The sequence below is a fragment of the Oncorhynchus mykiss genome, chromosome 27, assembly GCF_013265735.2.
Source record: "Oncorhynchus mykiss isolate Arlee chromosome 27, USDA_OmykA_1.1, whole genome shotgun sequence".
Taxonomy (NCBI): Eukaryota; Metazoa; Chordata; class Actinopteri; order Salmoniformes; family Salmonidae; genus Oncorhynchus; species Oncorhynchus mykiss.
The window spans coordinates 28,845,001-28,862,776 of record NC_048591.1 but is presented as its reverse complement, the minus strand read 5'-3'; the positions used below and the strand labels follow the sequence as shown (position 1 = coordinate 28,862,776).

Sequence of the window (17,776 nt, the reverse complement as noted above, 5' to 3'; positions counted from 1 at the left end):
TCGAGAAGTTTCTACTAGTTACCACAGTCACAAAATCATATATCGTAAAAATTCATGATAACATAAAATGTATTTTTGGTCTTAATTTAAGGATATGGTTAGTCATACGGTTAGCGGTGTGGCTAAGGGTTAGGTTTAAAATCACATTTTAAGAAGATACATGTTACAAATAGGCGGGGTTTATGACTTAGTGGCTGTGGTAACTAGTGACGACCGTCAAGCGGTGACAACACATTAGCCTAGATTACGTTTTACTACGTCTCAGTTCGGGGGGGGATCAGTACTTGACAATGGCTGGGGAAATGTCTATGATCGGTAAGTAAGATTTAACCGTAACGTGTGCTTGTTGTTGTGCAACCAGCTGTTTAGCTAGCTAGCAAGTGGGCTGACAAGCATGTTAGTTGCTACCTAAATCATTATTAGTAGTCAATTAGCTGAAAATGTGTCAAACTGTCAACGCTGAGTGAATATGTAAATAAGTAGGTTAATTACGAGCTAGCTACGTAAACAACATCCATACCTAAACCCACGTCTTTTTCTATATCTTCCATGTCGCAGGATCGGTCATTCTGGCTCTTTTTCTAGCTGGCTATCTGGGCCAACATTATCTGCCTCCACCGAAACCAAAAGTAATCGGCCTAGATCTGGGGACCACTTTCTGCTCAGTGGGAGTATTCCACCCGGGTACCGGGGAAGTGGAGGTGATAGGGGATGAGGAGGGGCGGAAGAGCATCCCTAGTGCGGTGTCGTTCACCCCTACCGAAGTTCTCGCCGGTTACGAGGGTCAGGATCTGGCCGCCAACAATCCTCAAAACACCATCTATGATGCCAAGCGGTTTATTGGAAAGATATTCGAACAAGATCTCCTTGAGCAGGAAAGTGCTCGCTATCCATTCAAGGTACAGTACATACCGTCGAAGTCGAAAGTTTACATACACTTTAGCCAAATACATTTAATCTCAGTTTTCACAATTTCTGACATTTAATCCTAGTAAAAATTCCCTGTTTTAGGTCAGTTAGGATCACCACTTAATTTTAAGAATGTGAAATGTTAGAATAATAGTAGAGTCATTTATTTCAGCTTTTATTTCTTTCATCACATTACCAGTGGGTCAGAAGTTTACATACACTCAATTAGTATTTGGTAGCATTGCCTTTAAATTGTTTAACTTGGGTCAAACGTTTCGGGTAGCCTTCCACAAACTTCCCACAATAAGTTGGGTGAATTTTGGCCCATTTCTTCTGACAGAGCTGGTGTAACTGAGTCAGGTTTGTAGGTCTCCTTGCTCGCACACGCTTTTTCAGTTCTGTGCACAAATTTTCTATAGGATTGAGGCCAGGGCTTTGTGATGGCCACTCCACCTTGACTTTGTTGTCCTTAAGCCATTTTGCCACAACTTTGAAAGTATGCTTGTGGTCATTGTCCATTTGGAAGACCCATTTGCGACCAAGCTTTAACTTCCTGACTGATGTCTTGAGATGTGCTTCAATATATCCACAGAATTTTCCTCCTCATGTTGCCATCTATTTTGTGAAGTGCACCAGTCCCTCCTGCAGCAAAGCACCCCCACAGCATGATGCTGCCACCCCCGTGCTTCACGGTTGGGATTGTGTTCTTCGGCTTGCAAGCCTCCCCCTTTTTCCTCCAAACATAACGATGGTCATTATGGCCAAACAGTTCTATTTTTGTTTGATCAGACCAGAGGACATTTCTACAAAAAGTACGATCTTTGTCCCCATGTGCAGTTGCAAACCGTAGTCTGGCTTTTTTTAATGGTGGTTTTGGAGCAGTGGCTTCTTTTTTGCTGAGCGGCCTTTCAGGTTGTGTCAATATAGGACTCGTTTTACTGTGGATATAGAGACTTTTGTACCTGTTTCCTCCAGCATCTTCACAAGGTACTTTGCTGTTCTGGGATTGATTTGCACTTTTCGCACCAAAGTACGTTCATCTCTCTTCCTGAGCGGTATGATGGCTGCGTGGTCCCACGGTGTTTATACTTGCGTACTATTGTTTGTACAGATGAATGTGGTACCTTCAGGTATTTGGAAATTGCTCCCAAGGATGAACCAGACTTGTGGAGGTCTACAATTATTTTTCTGAGGTCTTGGCTGATTTCTTTTGATTGTCCCATGATGTCAAGCAAAGAGGCACTAAGTTTGAAGGTAGGCCTTGAAATACATCCACAGGTACACCTCCAATTGACTCAAATGATGTCAATTATCCTATCAGAAGCTTCTAAAGCCATGACATCATTTTCGGGAATTTTCCAAGCTGTTTAAAGGCACTGTCAACTTAGTGTATGTAAACAATTGCTGGAAAAATTACTTGCGTAATGCACAAAGTAGATGTCCTAACCGACTTTCCAAAACTATAGTTTGTTAACAAGAAATGTGGAGTGGTTGAAAAACGAGTTTTAATGACTCCAACCTAAGTGTATGTAAACTTCTGACTTCAACTGTACAGTACATACTCCTTTAGTTACTTTGACAGTCAATACACCACAGTGAAAATGATTGAATACAGCATTAGCATTTGGCTGCATAAGCTGTGTGATTGCAGGTGTATAAATATGCTATATCAATGACAGCTGTCTTTCATTTCTAATAACATTACCTGTCTTTCAGGTGATAAATAACAATGGCAGTGCAGAGTTCTTGGTCACCACCAACCAGACGTTCACAGTTACTCCCGAGTTCATTGGTTCTCGGCTGCTGCTGAAGATGAGGAAGATGGCGGAGCATCACCTGGGTGTCCCCATCAAGAGGGCTGTTATCTCTGTCCCTGCTGAGTTTGATGATAGACAGAGGAACTACACCATCAGGGCTGCCAACCTGGCCGGTCAGTCTCTGTCTGGCAAAACTGTATCAACAGTCATACAATATCTGATTTGATGTGTTAACACTGCTACAGGAATTACTTACACTGTTTAGGTTTTTATTGTGTTCTCATTAAGAAACAGTTAATCATACAGGGATTGACATTAAGGGTTGCCCTATTGCTTGGGGCAAGTAAACTGAGCAGTCATCCAAGTTGAGCCTGCTGAGGTGTTTTTTTGTTGTTGTATAAGTGAAAACAATTCCCATCTTAAAACGAATCTTTCTGGTTCCTCCACATTGTGTAAGTGAAAGACAGATAGTTTTAGGTGAGCTAAGCTCGTTCTATTTTTTTTATATATTTTTTTTACTGATTACAAATAATTTGATTACTGATCTTTGATTCCTCTCCTATGTGTAGGTGAAAGGCAGGCAATATATAACACTTCTGCATGTAAAAAGCTAATTAAACAATTCTGGTGGGCATGTACCTTAGACTTTAATGTCAATCCCTGATGTAATTAGGTGTTTGCTCTATGCCCATAACTGTGCTACTTATTCTATAGACAGAGAGAGCATGAGTAGAATATTGGACAGCCAATTCAAAGATATGACCAAATCTACACTACCATACTGTAAGAACTGTAACTAACATATGATTGTTCTGTTTACACCACACAGGACTGGACATCTTGCGTGTGATCAACGAGCCCACGGCTGCAGCGATGGCGTATGGGTTACACAAGGTGGACGTGTTCAACGTACTGGTGGTAGACCTGGGAGGAGGAACGCTGGACGTCTCTCTGCTCAATAAACAAGGGGGCATGTTCCTCACCAGAGCCATGGCAGGTAGGACACTATAATCAACTCCTTGTCATGTTGTAGTTACGCATGGTTTAGTTGGTGTCACTTTCATTTCTCTTCTGGTAGGTAGGGTGGCAGACCACGAGTAATCACAACACCTAGCCGACTAGGTGAAAAATCTTTCTATGAGCCCTTGAGCAAGGCACTTAACCATAATTGCTCCTGTAAGTCACTCTGGATAAGGGTGGGCAGTACAAGTGGAACATTTGCCATATTATATACTGAACAAAAATATAAACACAATTTCAACGATTATAGTTCATATCAGGAAATCAATGAATTGTAATCAATTCTTTAGGCCCTACTCTATGGATTTCACATGACTGGCAAGGGGCGCAGCCAATCAGAATTAGTTTTTCCCCACAAAAGAACATTATTACAGACAGAAATATTCCTGTTTCATCAGCTGTCTGGGTGGCTGGTCTCAGATGATCCCGCAGGTAAGGAAGCTGGCTGTTGTGGTTACACGTGGTCTGCAGTTGTGAGGCCGGTTGGACGTATTGCCAAATTCTCTAAAATGACGTTAGAGGCGGCTTATGGTAGAGAAATTAACATTAAATTATCTGGCAGCAGCTCTGGTGGACATTCCTGCAGTCAGCAAGCCAATTGCACGCTCACTCAAAACATGAGAGATCTGTGGCATTGTGTTGTGTGCCAAAACTGCACATTTTAGAGTGGCCTTTTTTGTCTGTCTCCAGCACAAGATGCCCCTGTGTAATGATCATGCTCTTTAATCACCTTCTTGATATTCCACACCTGTAAGGTGGATGTATTATCTTGGCAAAGGAGAAATGCTCACTAACAATGATGTAAACAAAATTGGAATGAAATAAGCTTTTTGTGCATATGTAACATTTCTGGGATCTTTTATTTCAGCTCATGAAACAAGGGACCAACAACACTATGTTAAATGTATATTTTTGTTCAGTATAGTTGGAGGACCATTTAATATTGGCACAATTAATTCAAACCATACATGATAATGAATTTAAATGGAATTTATCCCAATACTACTAACATATTAATAGTATTATTGGACTCAGAATGACCCTTGTTTCCTAGGTAACAACAAGCTGGGGGGGCAGGACTTCAGCCAGAGGCTGCTCCAGTACACCATGGAGAGGGTTCGCCAGCAGTACGGCGTTCCCCCCACCCTCAAAGAGGACATCCACCGCCTCCGCCAGGCCGTGGAGATTGCCAAACTCAACCTCACCCTGCAGCTCAGTGCCCACCTCAGGGTACCCCTGCACCTGGAGCCCCAAGGGGACCCCAAGAAACCACCACAGGGGCCCGCCAAGGACCCAATCCCAGTCATCTTCCAAGCAGTCATCACCCGTGAGCTGTTTGAAGAGTTGAACGACGACCTCTTTCAGAAGGTTCTGGCACCTGTAGAGACAGTGCTGGCCGAGGGCCACCTTGGGAAGGAGGAGGTGGATGAGATAGTTCTGGTGGGAGGCTCCACCCGCATCCCTAGGATCAGGAAGCTGATCAGTGAATACTTTGGGAAGGAGCCCAACACCTCAGTGGACCCAGACTTGGCAGTGGTGACCGGGGTGGCCATCCAGGCTGGCATCATGGGGGGCTCCTGGCCCCTACAGGTCAGCGCTATAGAGATCCCCAACAGACACCTCCGCAAGACCAACTTCAATTGATCTAGTCTAGAGAGGTGGTAATGGACATAAGGATGCCACCAGACAGAGACTTGCCATATTAAAGGATGGTCTGCATTTGAACTGTTAATTGTCCTTCTCCATCTTCACCACGTGTGCAATAGTCCTATGAGGTTAAAATATGATCTTCTTCAGCTCTAATAATAGATACTGGAATATATTTTCACAGAGAAACTCAAATTACACCATCACTTGTTTACTGCTGGCCCAATTTATTGGACCAACTGTGGTAGATTGAAATGGTATTGAATTCAGGGAACAACCTTTATTTTTACCGAACTGTGACCAGCCAATACACCTTCAGCTATTTATTTATTTATAGCGTATGTCTGTGCATGTGTGCGAGCGTGTTTGTACTGCGTGGGGGTGGGGGTGGGGGGGTACAGCACATTAGGAGTATTTGTTTTTCAGCGGATGACAACACACTTGTGCCTTTTCAGAGAGCTGCTGTGGTTGTGTGGAGCTGTACTGTGCTTTTAAGTCACCTGATATGAACTACCACCAGTCATATTGACTAGGGCAGTATTCTATTAGAGTTTTAGACCAAATATGTTTGCACATATTGTTAGGCTACTGCTTGAATGTAAAGCTACTATGTTCAGCTTAGCGAGATGTCGGTATTGTATTGGATAACTGATGAATTGTCAAAATAAGGGGCATACCAACTTGGGCTAAATATTGCACTTTGAAAATGATAGAACTTGTTAGCCAGCATCATTCTGGTGCAATTGAATTATAAGAATCACAGAGTACACGGTCTGACATTTAGTACTTCAGCAGACACTCTGGATAAGAGTGATTTACAGGCGCAATTAGGATGAAGCACCTTGCTCAAGAGCATGTTGACAATTTTCACCTTGTCGGCTCGGGGATTCAAACCAGAGCCCTTTGGTTACAGGCCCAACACTCTTAACCACTAAGCTACCTGTATATAGAAGTACTTATTGTAAGTGCCATAAAAAGACCCAAGGCTTATGGTGCGTGCTACCGTGTGCCACAAGACCGCTGGTTGTAGAGTAATGGCTGTTAGAGCCCATGGTATTGGAGAACAAACATGTTGGTTGATAATTTACTACTATTAGTCAATTCTAATTATCTCATGTAGGGAATGTACATTCCAAAATACCAGTCTAGTCAGGGCTGATGCAGCGGACAACTGTAAATACTGTATGCATTCCTTGAACATGCCTCAGATAATGTACTGATTGCAGTTCTCTGTAGTGATGTGCTATAGGAATTTCTGAGTACGTAATTTAAGATTTTTGTACTGCACGTTTTGCTTATATTCTTCAAAGCACCCCTCTCATATGGTCCCATTAGATATCTGCTTGTGCTACATGCTGCTTTTCAACAAAACATTCAGAATTTCCCTAAATACCATTATTGAATTTGTCGTGAAATTGTATTTTCTTTATGAGCTTTATTACGAACAAATCCATTCAGACAGACATTGCCATTGAAGTAAGGGAAAATATCAACAGATGCATCCCATGACAGACTGACTTTCTAATACAGGTGGAAGGTAAAAAGGACATTTGTGATCATGTTCCCAGAACACTGAGTGCTAAAATCTTGTAACATCCAGTTACCATCATCACTAGCTTCTTCAGCAATGTGGTAACATCACCATTTAATTATTATATTTTTTTAACTAGGCAGGTCAGTTGAGAACAAATTCTTATTTACAATGACAGCCTATCGGTGGGTTAACTGCCTTGTTCAGCGGCAGAACGACAGATTTTTACCTTGTCAGCTCGGGGATTTGATCTTGCAACCTTCTGGTTACTGGCCCAACGCTCGAACCACTAGGCTACCTGTCGCCTCACTCCATAATTGAGGGGAAATAATGTCAGTATAACAGAGATCTACAATGGTGTTAGTTACTGGCATGGGCCAGTAATATAACATACAGTGCCTTCAGAAAATATTCATACCCCTCATCTTATTCCACATTGTGTTACAGCCTGGATTAAATAGATTTTTACACACAATACCCCATGAAAGTGAAAACATGTTTTTAGAAATGTTTGCAAATTTATTGAAAATGAAATACATAAATCAAATGTACTTGTTAGAATCACCTTTATCAGCGATGAAAGTATTTGCATCTTTCTGGGTGAGTTTAAGAGCTTTGCCCACCTGGATTGAGTCCATGTGATTTAAGCACTTTTTACTCCTAAATGTATTTAGGGTTGAAGGCATTTCAGCTTTTCATTTTTAATTACATTTGTAAAAAACATTCTACTGACATGGGTATTTTGTGTGTAGGCCAGTGACGATCTAAATTGAATCCATTTTAAATTCAGGCTGAAACACAACAAAATGTGAAATAAGTCAGGGGGTGTGAATACTTTCTGAAGACACTGTACATCAAGCGTTCACATTCAGTAGGAATATGGTTGATATGAGCTAAATCTACACAGTCAACAGTAACGCCAACCTAAATGGTTTGTTAGTTACGTTCTAGCTACAAAAATACCACAAAGTACATCACTTCGGTATCAGAAGCATTTTAATTATTGACTTCTGAGGCACATAAATACCAAAGGAGTAAATGAACACAAGTCTATCCATTCCTTGACCCTGTGTGAACTATAATGATACTCAGCGTCACCCCTTCAACAGCCTCCAGCTTTATGTTCACAGTTAATATAACACACCTCACTTCATCTCATCACAGACACCCTTTCATGTCCCCCTATAGAAACCAATTGATTTGATGCACTTTGCTTTTCAAACACCACGAGTTCAAATGCCATTGAGAAGTTGGGCCAGCAAAGTATTTAAATTACTTTCAGAAACTCAACACTATAGCTATTATTATACATAATCAGAATGAAATTTCCAATATAATGCTCAGCCAGCCATAGCACCTAAAACATCTGTAATATGTTCACTATGTAGGACTGCACACTGAGGGTAGGGGTGAAATCTCTACATAATACATGCACTGTACACATCCTTTAAAAATCAAAACACATTCACAATGAACCCGAAAACACTGAGTAAACATTAGTTCTGCCTGAGACAGCACAGCTCCACAAGTCACTTAGTATTGTATATCATATGCTTGGAAATGCTGTTCAAATCATTATCTTACATCATGTAACTATTTCAGTGGGAGAAGGCAGGACTTCTGTAAACAGCTTGTTCATGTTCTTTTTGTTCCTAGAAATTAGAATAGCGCCCAAAGGCAAGAAAAAGGAGCATGCTGCACAAATAGTAATTCCTGTAAATAATAAGAATTGGCTGTGCTATAAAGTGACTGCAAGAAATCCAAATAACAGTGTAGAAACAAACAAATAAGCATTGGACCAGGGCTCCAAGCATCTAGAGCAGGGGTGGGAAAAACTACGGCCGAGGGCCAGATCCGGCCCATGAACCCATTCAATCCCAGCACACGGGAGGTTTAAGTAAATATATATATATAAATGGACCAATATATTTTTAAATTGCCCTTTTTTCTGGCCAACAAATTGGTAAAAAATATAAATAAAATGCATGACTCTCCACTGAATGTTGAAATCCTGATGTGGAACTCGAGCCAACAAGTTTGCCCACAGAGGTGAGGAGAAGAGGCCATAGATCAGATCTGACGAATCAATCAGTTCATCAATAAAAAGTGCATTTAGTCCCACATTGTATATAACAAGGAAAAACAAACCTATTTACAGAATGTACAAAGGAATGGGTGGTGCTTGCCTTGGATTCTTCAGCAATACAGCAGCCTGTCAATCAGTCAGTCAGTAAGTAGGAGGAACAAACCAATAATTATCTGGATACACTGAGTAAAACAAGAGTAATCATAACAATAGATAAGCCCAATCACAAGACAGTCACTTGGAAGTCTTAATTTACTCAGTTTCCACATGCTAGTAGAGTCGGGTGTCACATTAGGTGAGTAGATTCACATTCGGTGAGTAAGAGTCAATGGGAGATGCCTTCGTTGTTGTAGTAGTCGAAGCCATTCTCCATGTACAGGTCCTCAGCACTGCCCACACCATTGCTCACCTCTGGGAGGCAGAAGAGAGAAGGCACATCACAGTCAGTGTTCACAGGGTATTTCACTGATGGAGTGTACAACACAGACCACATCAATACACAGATCATCCAAAACAATATCACTGCAGCATCATATCCAAACCACACCAGAGAAATCCCTTAGGTTTGCTCTGTATGTCACCACTTATCTCTTCTAAGTGACTATACATACTAGTGGTTATTCTAGAGTGGTTTGGACTGACTGATGGTCATTGAAGACCCTCATCAGACGTACCTTTCACCACCCACCAGGAGAGGCTGGTGGGTCTCAGTGGGCTGTCTAGGCACCCTTTTAAATGACACAGGTCTCTGGTGGGTGATTGGGGAGGAGAGGGGGAAAGGCGGGGCAGGCAGAGAGAGAGGGGAAGGGAGGGATGGAATGGAGGAGGAATGGTCGAACGAATGGTCACAGCAGGCAGAGGAGGATGGAGAGATGGCAGGATGAAGAGGAGTGGAGGTGGAGAGGAGTGCAGGTCACACACACACAGGTTGAGACTGCTACTGCGGTTGACCTTGGGAAGGATAATTACATTACAAACACTCAGAGATGCATGCTGGGATAGGGTAACACACTGACATTCCCAGACACTCCTAAAATGGCTGCCTTTCCTTGTCTCCTTTTCTGTGACCACTGATTAATAGGTGAAAGCAATATGGCTGGCCAAAACAATCAGGCATCCACTTCATCTATCCAATGTCATCAGATCAGTGGTAAATAAATAAGGAGATGAGAAAAGGAGGGGAAGCCATTTCAGAGTACTGGGACACAGCCAGAGAAACAAACACACAATACAATAAACACAGGCAGTGCAGCTCTCCTCTCTGTGGGGTCCTTCCTTACCGGAGAAGATGAGTTTCTCCTTCATGATGTTGAGGTCTCTGCTGGACCTTCGGACCGCGGCACTCAGCATGATCTGTTCAGGGTTGTAGCTGTGCATGCCACTCAACCTCCACCTGGAGAGGAAAGGTCACAGAGGGCAGGACATCATATAGAGCAGGGTTCACCTGCTCTATATGAGAGCCCTGATATAGAGCCTCTGGTCATACCACAGTACTTCTGCCTCTGGTCTCAAGGACCTGTCCTATATGGAGCTAAAGGCATGTCAAAATGTGTCGGCCATTTTGCGTGGAGATTGCTACTCTAGGTCAACGTGTGGGCCCTGGACACCATTTTGCCTCAAATTCTTCTACTTCTATTTGGCTGACCTCAAAATAACACCAAGCAAACAGACGGATATTGAAGTTGGTTGCTGTACTGAATCTATAAGGACATGTACAAATAGACCAGAGTCTGAGGGAAAGACTTCTCCACTTCTCTGAAAGAACGTACTTCAGTTAATGACTAGTTGTGATCCTTTACTGACTAGTTGTGACCAATGATTTATATATACACTAGATAACTGAAAGTGGGCACTGTGTTGAAGCCACCGTGCCTCCATCTTGGCACTCCCTAAATATGTTTTACAATGGTAGGGAAGCTATAGAAATTGCTTTATTAAAGTCTACATTCATTTTGGCCACATTTATTCTATTACAGACACATTAATGCATACTCGTACATTATATGATGTGAGCTAAACATAAAAATATATTTTTTTATACCTAAATACATGTAATTTTGTCCTTGATCACATTTAATTGAAGGACTGTGCCTACTAAGGCGTGCAAATATGGCCGACCGGTGGCTTCATTGCCTCTTAATGGCCAATACATAGCATCAGCCATCCAGGGTTTATATACATCATTGGTTGTGACTAGCTTTGAGCATCACAACACTAACTGGAGTAATATCGGAGGCAAGAAGATTTACTTCCACAACATAATTTTGTTATGGTAATTAACAAATAGAGGCACATAAATTAAATTATTACATTAGCATTATTGTGTCTTGGCTAATGCATCAATGCACTTAAAAAAACAGCAAAGCAGAGCTTTTGTCCAAATCAACACCATAAATGAAAAGAGCTCTTCCTTGTTTAATACAATTCTATAATTAATTTGCAGACTGTCATTCGGTCGATAATGTAAACAGTAAAACTCAACATGGATAAAAGTGAACACAAGCATTTGTGCTGTGAGGGACAAAGTACTGCGGTCTGCCACTAAAAGGCCAATACTGGTAGGCTCGCTTGTATTTATTCTCTCCTCCAGTGGGGAGAATGAGAAGTGGCAGCAGTGAAATACAACAATACAGGTGAGAGAAAGACAGAAACAGAAGATTTAAAGGATGAGGTATACAGAAAGGATGAAATGATACAGCAAAATTGTCTATAAAGGGAAATGGAGAGAGTGGAAGAGGGAGAAAAAGGAAACGCAGAGTGGGTCAGAGTTGACCCAGTTACCTGATAATGTGATAGCTGAGAGATGCCAGAATGCAGCAGAGAAGAGGAGCATGCACATCAGCCAGAGGAGAGGAAGAAGAAAAAGGAGGAAGAGGAGGGAACAAGGACAAAAGAAGGTGGAGAGATTGAGGTCAGTTTAGAAGGCTGCAGCGGCCAGCAAACCCCACACCATAAGACTAGAGGATGGAGATCTTGCTCTGCTGTCCTCCATCCCACAACATGGCTCAGGAAGGAAAGTGAAATTCATAGAGAAACTCCCATAGCAACAGCTTCCTACAGTCTTTCAGAGTTTTCAAGGAAGCATACTTTCTGGTTTCATGTTACTTAAAAGTACAAAGAACTGCAAGGGGAAACATTGTTAAGTTGACGAGAGATACTTCTCCAGCTGATTCTCCAAGCCATCGTGTTGACATTGTAAATGAGCTTTATCAAATAATTACACTTTCATCCATCCCTGTGTTTTAACACACTTGCTGGAAAATGGCCTGTGAATACCCACTACACAATTGTATTCCCATTGGCTGGATGGTATTCCTCTGCTAAAGGACTCTTGCCTTTCACTGAAGTTATTTGGGAGAGGAGGGTGAATAAAACACTGTAGTAGCCTGTCTCAGCCTCCAGTATTTATGCTGCAGTAGTTTTTGTGTCGGGGGGCTAGGGTCAGTTTGTTATATCTGGAGTACTTCTCCTGTCCTATTCGGTGTCCTGTGTGAATTTAATTATCTCTTTCTCTCTCTCGGAGGACATGAGCCCTAGGACCATGCCTCAGGACTGCCTGGCATGATGAGTCCTTGCTGTCCCCAGTCCACCTGGCCGTGCTGCTGCTCCAGTTTCAACTGTTCTGCCTTATTATTATTGGACCATGCTGGTCATTTATGAACATTTGAACATCTTGGCCATGTTCTGTTATAATCTCCACCCGGCACAGCCAGAAGAGGACTGGCCACCCCACATAGCCTGGTTCCTCTCTAGGTTTCTTCCTAAGTTTTGGCCTTTCTAGGGAGTTTTTCCTAGCCACTGCATTGCTTGCTGTTTGGGGTTTTAGGCTGGGTTTCTGTACAGCACTTTGAGATATCAGCTGATGTACGAAGGGCTATAGAAATAAATTTGATTTGATTTGGATTCACTGTCGAAGATCAACAATGACCTTAAAAAGAATCATGGTTAATCTTCCCTTTAGGAAACCCTAATTAATGTAATATAAACGGTAATCTGTGTATGCAGAGTTCTGTTAATGTGTGCTTGTACAATATACAGGAGCCTGCTGGTCCTCTGTAGCTCAATTGGTAGTTTATGGCTCTTGCAATGCCAGGATAGTGGGTTGGAATCCCAGGACCACTCCATACATAATAAATGGTTGCATGCATGACTAAGTCACTTTGGATAAAAGCGTCTGCTAAATGGCGGATATCATTATATTATTGAACATTAAGCCCCTGATAGGTAGAACACACACCACTAGGTGGAAGGAGAGGGTGTGAAGCAGACACAGAGGGAGGAAGAGATGTGTTAACTGTGTAAAGGGTGCCAGAGGCACTACAGCAGTAATAACAGGTAATCAATCGTCTGTGTGTGAGTGAGTGTTGACAATATTCCCATGCCCAGTGCTATGTAGGCACAGTAAAACATCTGCTTTCTTCCTCCTTTAAATCAGTTGACTAATACATCTCCAGTAAAAACACTGAGGTTAATTACTACCTAGTACTACATTTAAAAAGGACATCCTGTGAAAATAATCATAAAAATCAGCAGAAGAGGAGGACTTACTTTTGGAATACAAAAATTCCTATAACTACAGTGAAGGAGATGAGCTCAGCAGCGACCCAGATCAGACAGTATTCATCTGGACTCTGAAACACAACATGGTAGCATTAGACCACCAGGTGGCACCATCTCCTAAAACAACTCAACAAACTTAGAACAAATCATACTTCCCTAAAATGATGTAATAATGAAATTCATGTAATATTGTGGTACAGAAATTAATGTTCACTGCATAATGGATTAGTTATTCAAAGGTTAACAAAAGAGAATACTCTAGTCAGAATAATGTAACTAGGAGTAAAAGGACAATTTAAAGAAGTTCCATATACACCGAGATCCCATACTACCAAACAGGGTGGGTGTAGGTAGTGGCCATATTGACTAGCTTACAGACAGGGTGGTGGGTGTAGGTAGTGGCCATATTGACGAGCTAACAGACAGAGAGACAGACAGGGTGGGTGTAGGTAGTGGCCCTATTGACAAGCTTACAGACAGGGTGGGTGTAGGTAGTGGCCATATTGACTAGCTAACAGACAGGGTGGGTGTAGGTAGTGGCCATATTGACGAGCTAACAGACAGAGAGACAGACAGGGTGGTGGGTGTAGGTAATGGCCATATTGACTAGCTAACAGACAGGGTGGTGGGTGTAGGTAGTGGCCATATTGACTAGCTAACAAACAGAGAGACAGACAGGGTGGGTGTAGGTAGTGGCCATATTGACTAGCTAACAGACAGGGTGGGTGTAGGTAGTGGCCATATTGACTAGCTAACAAACAGAGAGACAGACAGGGTGGGTGTAGGTAGTGGCCATATTGACGAGCTAACAGACAGAGAGACAGGGTGGGTGTAGGTAGTGGCCATATTGACTAGCTAACAAACAGAGAGACAGACAGGGTGGGTGTAGGTAGTGGCCATATTGACGAGCTAACAGACAGGGTTGGTGTAGGTAGTGGCCATATTGACGAGCTAACAGACAGATACAGACAGGGTGGGTGTAGGTAGTGGCCATATTGACGAGCTAACAGACAGGGTGGGTGTAGGTAGTGGCCATATTGACGAGCTAACAGACAGGGTGGGTGAAGGTAGTGGCCATATTGACTAGCTAACAGACAGATACAGACAGGGTGGGTGTAGGTAGTGGCCATATTGACGAGCTAACAGACAGAGAGACAGACAGGGTGGGTGTAGGTAGTGGCCATATTGACGAGCTAACAAACAGAGAGACAGACAGGGTGGGTGTAGGTAGTGGCCATATTGACTAGCTAACAGACAGAGAGACAGGGTGGGTGTAGGTAGTGGCCATATTGACTTACTAACAGAGGGTGGGTGTAGGTAGTGGCCATATTGACTAGCTAACAGAGGGTGGGTGTAGGTAGTGGCCATATTGACTAGCTAACAGACAGGGTGGGTGTAGGTAGTGGCCATATTGACAAGCTAACAGACAGGGTGGGTGTAGGTAGTGGCCATATTGACTAGCTAACAGACAGGGTGGGTGTAGGTAGTGGCCATATTGACGAGCTAACAGACAGAGAGACAGACAGGGTGGGTGTAGGTAGTGGCCATATTGACGAGCCAACAGACAGGGTGGGTGTAGGTAGTGGCCATATTGACGAGCTAACAGACAGAGAGACAGACAGGGTGGGTGTAGGTAGTGGCCATATTGACGAGCTAACAGACAGAGAGACAGACAGGGTGGGTGTAGGTAGTGGCCATATTGACAAGCTAAAAGACAGGGTGGTGGGTGTAGGTAGTGGCCATATTGACTAGCTAACAGACAGAGACAGACAGGGTGGGTGTAGGTAGTGGCCATATTGACAAGCTAACAGACAGGGTGGGTGTAGGTAGTGGCCATATTGACTAGCTAACAGACAGGGTGGGTGTAGGTAGTGGCCATATTGACTAGCTAACAGACAGGGTGGGTGTAGGTAGTGGCCATATTGACAAGCTAACAGACAGGGTGGGTGTAGGTAGTGGCCATATTGACGAGCTAACAGACAGAGAGACAGACAGGGTGGGTGTAGGTAGTGGCCATATTGACGAGCTAACAGACAGAGAGACAGACAGGGTGGGTGTAGGTAGTGGCCATATTGACTAGCTAACAAACAGAGAGACAGACAGGGTGGGTGTAGGTAGTGGCCATATTGACGAGCTAACAGACAGGGTGGGTGTAGGTAGTGGCCATATTGACGAGCTAACAGACAGAGAGACAGACAGGGTGGGTGTAGGTAGTGGCCATATTGACAAGCTAACAGACAGGGTGGGTGTAGGTAGTGGCCATATTGACGAGCTAACAGACAGGGTGGGTGTAGGTAGTGGCCATATTGACGAGCTAACAGACAGAGAGACAGACAGGGTGGGTGTAGGTAGTGGCCATATTGACGAGCTAACAGACAGAGAGACAGACAGGGTGGGTGTAGGTAGTGGCCATATTGACGAGCTAACAAACAGAGAGACAGACAGGGTGGGTGTAGGTAGTGGCCATATTGACAAGCTAAAAGACAGGGTGGTGGGTGTAGGTAGTGGCCATATTGACTAGCTAACAGACAGAGACAGACAGGGTGGGTGTGCTTTCACAGTGCTTTCCTGAACTCCATGGACGGGCTCTATTCTGTCTTCACCACACATAGTGTTCCCTGCTGGGAGTCAGTCTGCCAACCCAGAGAGGAGTGCCAAGAGGGCCTGGGGCAATGTGGTTTGCTGTAGGAGTAATGGTGTGGGGGTAATGGTGTGGGTGCTGTAGGAGTAATGGTGTGGGGGTGCTGTAGGAGTAATGGTGTGTGGGTAATGGTGTGGGGGCTATAGGAGTAATGGTGTGTGGGTGCTGTAGGAGTAATGGTGTAGGAGTAAGGGTGGGGGTGCTAGAGGGTGCTGTGAGGGACTTACCATGAGCCAGATGGGGTAAGGCACCTTTCTGAGGATGTTGGGGGCTTCAGAGGAGACAGAGGAGACCCCGCTGCACCAGAGCACAGAGAACAGCCAGGGCTCGTTGACCGTGTACAGAGTAACACTCACATTGCTCCTGGAGAACTCTCTGGGGGGTGCAGACAGACACATTCATACACACATATACAGAAGAAGCACACACAGTGCGTGTGTGTGTGTGTGTGTGTGTTAACCCACCGGATATCATCTGGGCTGGCCTGGCTGTAACGTAACAGTAGTCTGCTGATTCCCTGCTGGTGAAGGACCTGAGGAGGCAGCTTCTCTACTGACGTCTGTTGCAGCCCTGGAACCACCTGTCTTACCTGCCCCCTGTCCCAGTCTGGGGTCCACATCACCTGCCAACACACACACATACAGACAGAGACACACACATAGCGAGTGAGAGCATGACAGAGAGAGCGTGACAAAGAGAGAAAGAGAGCGAGAGCGACCGACACAGAGAGAGCGAGAGCGACCGACACAGAGAGAGCGAGAGCGATCGACACAGAGAGACCGACACAGAGAGAGCGAGAGAGCCCGACACAGAGAGAGCGAGAGAGACCGACACAGAGAGAGACCGACACAGAGAGAGACCGACACAGAGAGAGACCGACACAGAGAGAGACCGACACAGAGAGCGACCGACACAGAGAGCGACCGACACAGAGAGCGACCGACACAGAGAGAGACCGACACAGAGAGCGAAAGAGACCGACACAGAGAGCGAAAGAGACCGACACAGAGAGCGAAAGAGACCGACACAGAGAGCGAAAGAGACCGACACAGAGAGCGAAAGAGACCGACACAGAGAGCGAAAGAGACCGACACAGAGAGCGAAAGAGACCGACACAGAGAGCGAAAGAGACCGACACAGAGAGCGAAAGAGACCGACACAGAGAGCGAAAGAGACCGACACAGAGAGCGAAAGAGACCGACACAGAGAGCGAAAGAGACCGACACAGAGAGCGAAAGAGACCGACACAGAGCGCGAGAGAAAGAGAAAGAGGGCGAGAGAAAGAGGGCGAGAGAAAGAGGGCGAGAGAAAGCGGGCGAGAGAAAGAGGGCGAGAGAAAGAGGGCGAGAGAAAGAGGGCTAGAGAAAGAGGGCTAGAGAAAGAGGGCTAGAGAAAGAGGGCGAGAGAAAGAGCGCGACAGAGAGAGCGCGACAGAGAGAGAAAAGGGGGAGAGCGAAAGAGAGAGCGAGAGCGACCAACACAGAGAGCGAGATACCGACAGAGAGAGAGAAAGAGCGCAAGAGCGAAACAGAGAGATCGAGAGAGAGCGACCAACACAGAGAGAGCAAGAGACCGAAAGAGAGAGAGCGAAACAGAGAGAGCGACCGAGAGGGAGCGAGAGCGAG

At 44.2% G+C, this 17,776-nt stretch overlaps 2 protein-coding genes across 6 annotated transcripts in view; one reads left to right on the top strand and one right to left on the bottom strand.

Moving 5' to 3' along the window:
- The first annotated feature begins 206 nt into the window (after positions 1-206).
- Positions 207-6,728, top strand: LOC110507910 (heat shock 70 kDa protein 13). The gene is made up of 5 exons (XM_021588329.2): positions 207-315; positions 559-899; positions 2,626-2,839; positions 3,496-3,663; positions 4,741-6,728. The coding sequence occupies exons 1-5, from the start codon at positions 291-293 to the stop codon at positions 5,328-5,330; spliced, it is 1,338 nt and encodes a 445-aa protein (XP_021444004.1). The 5' UTR covers positions 207-290; the 3' UTR covers positions 5,331-6,728.
- Positions 6,729-6,748: 20 nt separating this feature from the next.
- Positions 6,749-17,776, bottom strand: part of LOC110507909 (glycerophosphodiester phosphodiesterase domain-containing protein 5) — a 98,193-nt gene continuing 87,165 nt past the window's right edge. The window contains exons 12-18 of one of the 5 annotated variants that reach the window (XR_005039956.1): positions 16,616-16,773; positions 16,379-16,526; positions 13,499-13,581; positions 11,732-11,746; positions 10,231-10,343; positions 9,625-9,901; positions 7,843-9,361 (exon numbers count right to left, since the gene is read on the bottom strand). Coding sequence is in view for 3 of the 5 variants with exons in the window: in XM_036964706.1 (XP_036820601.1) it covers positions 9,276-9,361; positions 10,231-10,343; positions 11,732-11,746; positions 13,499-13,581; positions 16,379-16,526; positions 16,616-16,773 (603 nt within the window). In the remaining 2 variants the exon portion in view is untranslated. Of the gene's footprint in view, positions 9,362-9,624; positions 9,902-10,230; positions 10,344-11,731; positions 11,747-13,498; positions 13,582-16,378; positions 16,527-16,615; positions 16,774-17,776 lie in introns of all 5 variants that reach the window. The other 4 variants (XM_036964706.1, XR_005039957.1, XM_036964705.1 and 1 more) reach the window with 4 other exon arrangements.